Below are 8,341 nucleotides of genomic sequence, written 5' to 3'. Positions count from 1 at the left end.
AACAACTTCTTTGTTTTTTTTTTTTTTTTCTTCCCCCTTTTTTTTTTCTTTTTTTTTTTTTTTTCGTTTTTTAATTAGGTACGAATTAAAGTATTATATACGATAGCTTCCGACGTTTCTTTTTAGATATAATCTATATTTATATTTATGGATAAAAAGTCATCTATTACATGATGTTTTGAAAATATAAAAAACGAAGTATGGACTAAATAAAAATATAATGAAATATACGCTTGATCCATTATTTTATTATAAATCTGAGGATGACGATAACGACGATAATAATTTAAACAATGGTTTTGTTATTCAAATAATGATAAATTAATACATAATAATGATGTCATATGATTTTAAAACATTGAATAAATTTTTTCTTAGTCAACTAAAAGGGATAAGGACGCAATGAATGAAGATAGCAGCAGTGATGAGGATGAAGATCCTGATAACATGGGAGTACCTGGTAAATATTTTATTTTTGAATGTAGAATGTAAAGAAGACTAAATTATACAAAAAATCTGTGTTTTGCATAATACAATTTTCTATTAGGTGGTGGAAAAGATCTTGCTACTGCTACTGGGATTGCAAATATTAAAGATGAAAAACCCTCAGACATACCACCTAATGTTATGCCCAAAGGACAAGGAGGGTTAAATAGTAAGGATAATTTTAATAAATAACTTATAACAATGTCTAAAATTGTTTTTTTTTTTTTTTTAACAGTATTAAATCAGAAGTTTGGTAATAAAATCCCTGGTGGATTAGTAACCAAGACTGCAACACCAGGTTATGAAATGGTACGTGTAGGAGGATCACAGGGAACACCACCTGGTGTTGTTATTGCAAACCAGTTAGGTCAGTTAGGTCAGTTAAATCAGTTAGCTGCTGCTGGTGGACCATATTTTCCACCAGGATTAGCAACACTGGCAGGTTTCAACCCTGCAGCCTTTTTTCCACCAAGTAAGTATTAAGGATTTTTTATTAGTTCTGAATGTTATATAACATAATTAAATTGTTTTATTTTTGTTTGTATTATAGAAGATAAATATGTGTTCAATGTATGTATAAATTAATTATGTTCATATGTTATTATTGTTGTAACAAAAATGTATTTGTGTAATGAATTTACAGTCTTATTGTTCCATTATAGTGTTTGTAACATTAATATTAATGATTTAGGTGTAATTAATTTATATAGTAATTAAATAATTAATTATTGTCATTTCTAATTATTATAAATAGTGTTATTAAATAATGGATGAGCAATTGAAAGATTTCACATATCTTGTTATTCCTCAGGCATGGATATGAGCTTAATGAGTGGTTTTATGGGTATGCCTGGAATGAACATGGGTGTTAATCCCCTTGTTCAATTGTTAAACCAAAATGGTTTACATCCAAACTGGCCAGCTGGATTATCAGGTATTCTTCATATTTTTGTATGTATTCTTAAAAGTGATTTTTAATTATTATTATGTTATTAAAACATGATTATTCCCTCAATCATACCAATTAAAATCGTTTAATATCATTTATTAATTATAGAATAAAAATAAAACGTTATGATATAACAACCTAAAATATTATTATAGGTAAAGCTGTATCTCAGTTATGGATGAATTCTGGAGATCCTGCAAAAATGAATATGCAACCTACAATACCGGAAGAAGAAGAAGTGGATGATGAAGATATGGGCGTTGCAGAAACGTATGCCGATTATATGCCTACTAAATGTATGTTATTTAACTTTATTTCAAAAATATATTATACTAATACATGTTTTCTAATTAATATGATATTTTATAGTGAAACTCGGACGAAAACATCCAGATCCTGTTGTGGAAACTGCATCCTTATCCAGTGTCGAGCCAACAGACGTCTGGTACAAGGTTTCGATACCAGAAGAAACGATACGCACTGGAGCTTTATCTGCGCTCCAGCTTGAATCAATAACGTATGCGTCTCAGCAGCACGAACATCTTTTACCGGATGGTACACGCGCTGGTTTTCTTATTGGTGATGGTGCAGGAGTCGGTAAAGGTCGAACTATAGCTGGAATTATATTTGAAAATTACTTGAAAGGAAGAAAACGTGCTATTTGGGTGTCTGTCTCAAACGATTTAAAGTATGACGCTGAACGTGATTTAAATGATATTGGCGCGTCAAAAATTGAGGTACTTACATTAATTGAAAGTGTTTCCTTTGTGTATAAATTATTAATTATTTATAATTTTAATTTTCGTTTTAATTTTTAAATGTATGACATAAATTATATTTTAAGGTTCATGCATTAAATAAATTTAAATACGCGAAAATCTCATCAGCTGTAAATGGCAATGTTAAAAAAGGAGTAATATTCAGTACATATTCAGCTTTAATCGGAGAATCTTCGCAAAGCGGCGGGAAATACAAGAGTCGGCTGAAACAACTTTTACAATGGTGTGGTGAAGATTTTGATGGGTTGATTATTTTTGATGAATGCCATCGAGCGAAGAATTTATGTCCCACCGGAAGCTCAAAACCAACAAAAACAGGTAATTTGCATTACGAACTTATATGTGTAATATATTTTGTATCATATTTATATGAAATTTTGCACCATTGTATTTTAGGTTTAACAGTCTTAGAATTGCAGAATCAGCTTCCTAAAGCTAGAGTAGTGTATGCCAGTGCTACAGGTGCTTCAGAGCCCCGTAATATGGCCTATATGGTTCGATTAGGTATGTGGGGCGAAGGAACTCCGTTTCCCGAATTTAATGATTTTATTACCGCTGTGGAGAAACGTGGAGTTGGTGCAATGGAAATCGTAGCAATGGATATGAAATTACGAGGCATGTACATTGCTCGACAACTCAGTTTTCATGGTGTAGCTTTTAAAATAGAAGAAGTACCGTTATCCAAAGACTTTACTGAAGTTTATGATCGTTCCGTTCATCTTGTAAGTATCACAATAAAAGAAAATTCAATAATTTAATGATTAATTGAATAGGGATCAGTTAATCGATTAAAATTTTTATGTAGTGGGTTGAAGCAATGCAGAGGTTTCAAGAAGCAGCAGAATTATTGGATGCAGAAAATCGTATGAAGAAAACTATGTGGGGACAGTTCTGGTCGTCACATCAGCGTTTTTTTAAATATCTATGCATCGCTGCAAAAGTAAAACATGCTGTAGCAGTTGCGCGGGAAGCCGTGAAGTGTGGAAAGTGCGTAGTTATTGGTTTACAATCTACTGGCGAAGCTCGCACATTAGAACAATTGGAACGTGATGATGGGGAGTTAAGCGATTTCGTTTCCACTGCAAAGTAATTAACCATACAATTTTATTAGTACAAAAATACGATAACATTGCACACTTCTATTTGAAAACATTTTTGTAGAGGAGTGCTGCAAACATTAGTTGAGAAACATTTCCCAGCATCAGATCGTAATCACATACAACGAGTTCTGGGTATTGAACCATCGAAAATGCAGAGATTAGATGATCTTGATGATATTGATGGTGCTAGTGGTTCTGCAAGTGGAAGTAAGAGGAAACCGATACGGCAAGCGGCTCAACGGGCCTCAAAGAGAGTTCGCACTTTCCCGTCCGATGACGATTTTACGGATGATGAAAGAAATGGCGGACATAGTTCTGGCTCGGAATATAAACAGAGTGGCAGTGAGAGTGAAGACGACCATAGAACCGATGAGGAGAGCAATATTACTTCAGATTCTTCCTTCAATTACAGCGAGTCGGATTCTGGTAGATTTCATAAATAATGAATATTACTTGTTTAAAATGTTTTATTAATTTATTATTTATTTTACAGATTCGGGGGATGGTAGGCGAAGGAAGAAGGGAGCTAAAAAACAGAAGAAACCAGTAAAGAAACGATCTGGTATATATCTTTTGTTTTTAGATATGTATCTGTAAGTAAAAACAAATATACTGGTAATACAATGACAGATTATATAGGGCCCGCAGCTGGAGCAACGCGTAATCGAGCGCCATCAAGAGATGCTGTGGAACGTGCTTACACCATGAAAAAGGAATTATTAGCACAGGTTGAAGAATTAGGTGAAGGATTGCCACCAAATACTTTGGATCAGCTAATTGATGAATTTGGGGGGCCGGAAAATGTGGCCGAAATGACTGGTAGAAAAGGACGTGTTGTTCAAACAGAGGATGGAACTATTCAATACGAATCAAGATCTGAAGTGGACGTTCCATTGGAAACACTTAATTTAACAGAAAAACAGAGGTACTTAATCAATCTCTATTTTACTTACATGTAAAAAAGAATCTACTTTCAGACAATTAAAATTTCAATGGTTCAACATCGTAATAGGTTTATGGATGGTGAAAAAACAGTGGCTATTATCTCAGAAGCAGCTAGCAGTGGTATATCATTGCAAAGTGATAGACGAGCGAGGAATCAGATGCGACGAGTGCATATCACTCTTGAATTACCGTGGAGCGCAGATAGGGCGATACAACAGTTCGGACGAACACATCGTTCGAATCAAGTGAACGCTCCCGAATACATATTTCTTATCTCAGATTTAGCTGGAGAACGACGATTCGCATCCATTGTTGCGAAGCGTTTAGAAAGTCTTGGGGCTCTCACGCATGGTGATAGAAGGGCCACAGAAACCAGAGATCTCTCGCAATTCAATATTGATAATAAATACGGACGTGCAGCGCTTGAAGCGACAATGAGAACTATAATGAAGTTTGTATAACTTACAGTTTAATAACGTATTTTGTGCTATTGTATGTTTTTTACAATGGTTAATATGTGTAATAATGTTTAATATAGTTTACTAAGTTACATTAATTCTTCTAAAAATACAATACTAGGTACGAGCCTCCGCTTGTTCCGCCGCCACAAGATTACCACGGAGATTTCTTCAAAGACGTTGCTGATGCATTAGTGGGTGTTGGTTTAATTTGCAATAGTGAGAGTACGCCTGGTGTGCTTACGTTGGATAAAGATTATAATAACATGTCGAAGTTCTTAAACCGTATTCTTGGTATGCCGGTTGACCTGCAGAATCGGTTGTTTAAATACTTCACTGATACTCTAAACGCAATTGTCACTCAAGCGAAAAAAACTGGTCGTTTTGATATGGGTATTCTCGATCTTGGTACCTCAGGAGAGAACGTAAAAAGGGTAAAGTTGTATCGTTTTCTACGGAAACATGCCACTGGAAAAGCACCAACTGAACTCCATGTTGTTCACGTTGAACGGGGTATGAATTGGGCTGAGGCGATGGACAAATGTTCCGAATTAACAGGATCCAAAGAGGGTTTTTATTTAAGTCATCAAATTCGTAATGGAAAACAGACAGCAATTCTTGCAGTTATAGTGGATACTGGAAAGAAGAAGTCAGAGAGCAAAAAAGATCAGCTCTACATGGTTTATAGGTATGTTATCGCCATCGTATAAAACACAAAGTTTAATAATTTAAAAATAATCGTATTGTGATTTATATTTTTTTTAAAAGGCCCAACACAGGATTGCAATTAAGACAAGAAACTCTAGGTGAGTTAGAGAAAAAATATAAAAAAGTATCTTCGGACGAAGCAGAACCACATTGGTCACAACAATACGAAGCGTCTGTAGATACATGTTCACATGCTTATTGGCGCGGCAATTGTAAAAATGCAACTCTTGGTATGGATTGTGAGGTTGGACTCCGAAGACGTTCCTATAATGTATTATCAGGTTCAGTGTTAAGTGTATGGAGTCGAGTTGAAAGCATTCTTGCAACACGTTCTGCTCATAATTCTAAGATGCAAGTTGTACGTTTACGAACTGGTAAGTTTCATGGAAAATTAATAATTTTATAAAACTATAATATATACTTCATAGATTGTTATAAATATTATTTTTAATTTTTTATTATAGATGAGGGTTTAAAAATAGTCGGTACTCTTATTCCAAAGTCCTGTATGGAAATATTACGTCAAGAATTATCATCCGATGCTGAGAATACTGAAGAACTTACATTTTGAACATTTCATTAATTCGCTTTTATAGGTAAGTAATCAGCTTCATTATAAAAGTAAGATTTTCTCCTTGGAAAGCGATGGGAAATTGTAATGTTTATTTGTTATTAAGAACAGGACCAAAAGAAGCGATTGATGTGAATATAACGTGGACAAATCCCTCTTCCTAAGTCTTGTGACAAAATTCAGTAAAGAAGAGGGTGCACTTGCAAATGTACGGCAAAGACACGAATTAGTCGTGTCGATTGATAAGGATGTATCAGGTAGATTCGAAAGTCGGAATCTATCAGCCTCCGTTTTAATTGCCCAGTCTGGTAATGACGAGTGAAACAAACGTGTGGCACGAACATTTCCAATCTACAAGTTTCTTGAGATCCGAACTTATCCCTTTGTTAGGTTTCGATGTTATTTTATACGTTTTAATGAAATATACTTATCTCGCCCATTGCATCTCGATCATACACGAAACGTTAAGTAGCTAAAATATTTCTTTCTTCTTTTTCTTTTTCCTTTTTTTCTCTCTTCACTTTTAGTCATAGACTGCGCTCGCGTTTACTTGAGCGTTAGTTAGAATGAATATCTTTCTCCATTTTTCATTCGTCCTTCTTTCGTGTGGTTAAGTAAAAAAAAGAAAACTTCAAATTCCATAATTTTATAACATTATAGTTGGATATATAGTAAACTTGTCAAGAAGTTTTTATGCCAGGAAAGAACAATATTACAATTGTTTTATAAACTATATTGTTACATGTAGAACAAAATTAGGTTTTATTTTCTCTCTCTCTCACTCTCTCACTCTCTCTTTCTTTTTTCTTTTCTTCTTTCATTGTTTCTTTCTCTCAAATGTATTACATTTTAAAAGAATTTCAACCAACACAGAATAACTTTATATTGCATCTATTATGATAAAATTTATGGACATGAAATGTGGAGAGAAGCGAGATTCTTATGTGGAAACGTAAAATTAAATTATAATGATGCGTACGACTTAAGCAACCGTATTTTATGCTAATCATATCTTGAAGAACAAATTAAACATTCAGTGAGAATCGATTATGTAAAATCTTAGCGATAGGTAAAGGTTTGCTTATTTGCATATATAGATTGTGACTTATTAACAAGGTGAAAATAAGCAAAACCAGGAAAAAGAAGGTATAAAATAGTAATAGTACTATATAAAAAAGGCAGTGCAAGAAGAAATCGATTCTTGCTGGAATATACACAGATGTATACGCAACTGTTCTAATTCTTCTGTTTGATCATTCAATTGATCGGACAGTTAATTAATGATCATTGCTACTGCTACCATTAATATTATTACACTACTGCTACTATTATTAGTACTAGTACCCCCACTGAAAAATTACTATTACTATTACAAGGGGTTGGAGGGACGAGGTAATAAACGAGAATTTTTCTATTTTGTAAATTTTATGTTGAAACTAACATTTATTGTTTATGAAATAAGTGCCAATATAGTATAATTCTTTTCTGTTTTTATAAATTTGTTTTTCATAGTATACTTAGTGAAATATAGTTTTTTCTTGTCCATTGTATTAGATACTGTGACGAATATCATTAGTTTTAATAGTAGACGAATAATTTGAAAAATTGTGTGTAATGGGAAAAAGATATGTAACCTCGTCTCCCAATACTCTCCATTTATAAGTAGCCAGCATTAAAACAAAAGTTAGATACAAACGATACATATGGCAGTATATTTATATTCAGAAATCATAAAGTAGTCATGCGATTCGCATGTATATTGAGTAGATGTCTGTTGTTTGTTTGTACGCCTGGACGAGTTTCGAAAGCTAGGTAAGATGGATCTCGTATAAAAAAAAAAAAAAAAATAAAAATAAAAAAGAAAAAATAAGGATAAGCGAATTGAACGTTTACGTGTTTAGACACTGCGGAACCGAAAATTATCTTGTGAATATTTTCTTGTCTTCGCAACTATTCTTACTACAAAGAATCGTTTTGATGTAATTCACGAGAAAAAACTACTAAGTTTCTACGGATACACTACATATTGCATTTATAAACAAAAAACAAGAGCACGGAAAGAAAAAGAGAAAGAATGTAAAATATACATTTATGTAGCGTAAATAAGAATACTCTTATTGCGTTGTATCACTTTCCGTGAAATTGATACGATACAGGATACTCAGTAAATTATTTATTAATGTACATTACAGACATAATTCGTGCGATTCGTTAATCATTCGTTAATGGTTCGTTGTTTATTTTTCGCAATTAGTTTTATGTGAAATATATTTATTTCATATGAAGCTGCAATATTTGTATCGATACGCTATACATATATTCGTTCTTTACAAATGTGGAGATTC

General features: G+C 33.2%; 1 protein-coding gene across 1 annotated transcript in view; it reads left to right on the top strand.

Annotated features, from left to right (window-relative positions):
- The window catches only part of sno (Protein strawberry notch), a 7,709-nt gene extending 1,260 nt beyond the window's left edge, over nucleotides 1-6,449 (top strand). Inside the window, exons 2-18 of the mRNA XM_017908062.1 lie at nucleotides 379-460; nucleotides 548-655; nucleotides 722-958; nucleotides 1,298-1,420; nucleotides 1,591-1,731; nucleotides 1,805-2,172; nucleotides 2,280-2,532; nucleotides 2,611-2,936; nucleotides 3,020-3,300; nucleotides 3,376-3,740; nucleotides 3,808-3,876; nucleotides 3,954-4,239; nucleotides 4,327-4,710; nucleotides 4,839-5,405; nucleotides 5,486-5,799; nucleotides 5,890-6,021; nucleotides 6,103-6,449. Of these exons, the coding sequence (XP_017763551.1) occupies nucleotides 379-460; nucleotides 548-655; nucleotides 722-958; nucleotides 1,298-1,420; nucleotides 1,591-1,731; nucleotides 1,805-2,172; nucleotides 2,280-2,532; nucleotides 2,611-2,936; nucleotides 3,020-3,300; nucleotides 3,376-3,740; nucleotides 3,808-3,876; nucleotides 3,954-4,239; nucleotides 4,327-4,710; nucleotides 4,839-5,405; nucleotides 5,486-5,799; nucleotides 5,890-5,996 (4,011 nt within the window). The 3' untranslated portion in view covers nucleotides 5,997-6,021; nucleotides 6,103-6,449. The remainder of the gene's footprint in view (nucleotides 1-378; nucleotides 461-547; nucleotides 656-721; nucleotides 959-1,297; nucleotides 1,421-1,590; nucleotides 1,732-1,804; nucleotides 2,173-2,279; nucleotides 2,533-2,610; nucleotides 2,937-3,019; nucleotides 3,301-3,375; nucleotides 3,741-3,807; nucleotides 3,877-3,953; nucleotides 4,240-4,326; nucleotides 4,711-4,838; nucleotides 5,406-5,485; nucleotides 5,800-5,889; nucleotides 6,022-6,102) is intronic.
- Nucleotides 6,450-8,341: the final 1,892 nt, after the last annotated feature.

Source organism: Eufriesea mexicana, unplaced genomic scaffold (assembly GCF_001483705.2).
Source record: "Eufriesea mexicana isolate 0111107269 unplaced genomic scaffold, ASM148370v2 scaffold9538, whole genome shotgun sequence".
NCBI lineage: Eukaryota > Metazoa > Arthropoda > Insecta > Hymenoptera > Apidae > Eufriesea > Eufriesea mexicana.
This window is presented reverse-complemented; position numbering and strand designations above follow the sequence as displayed.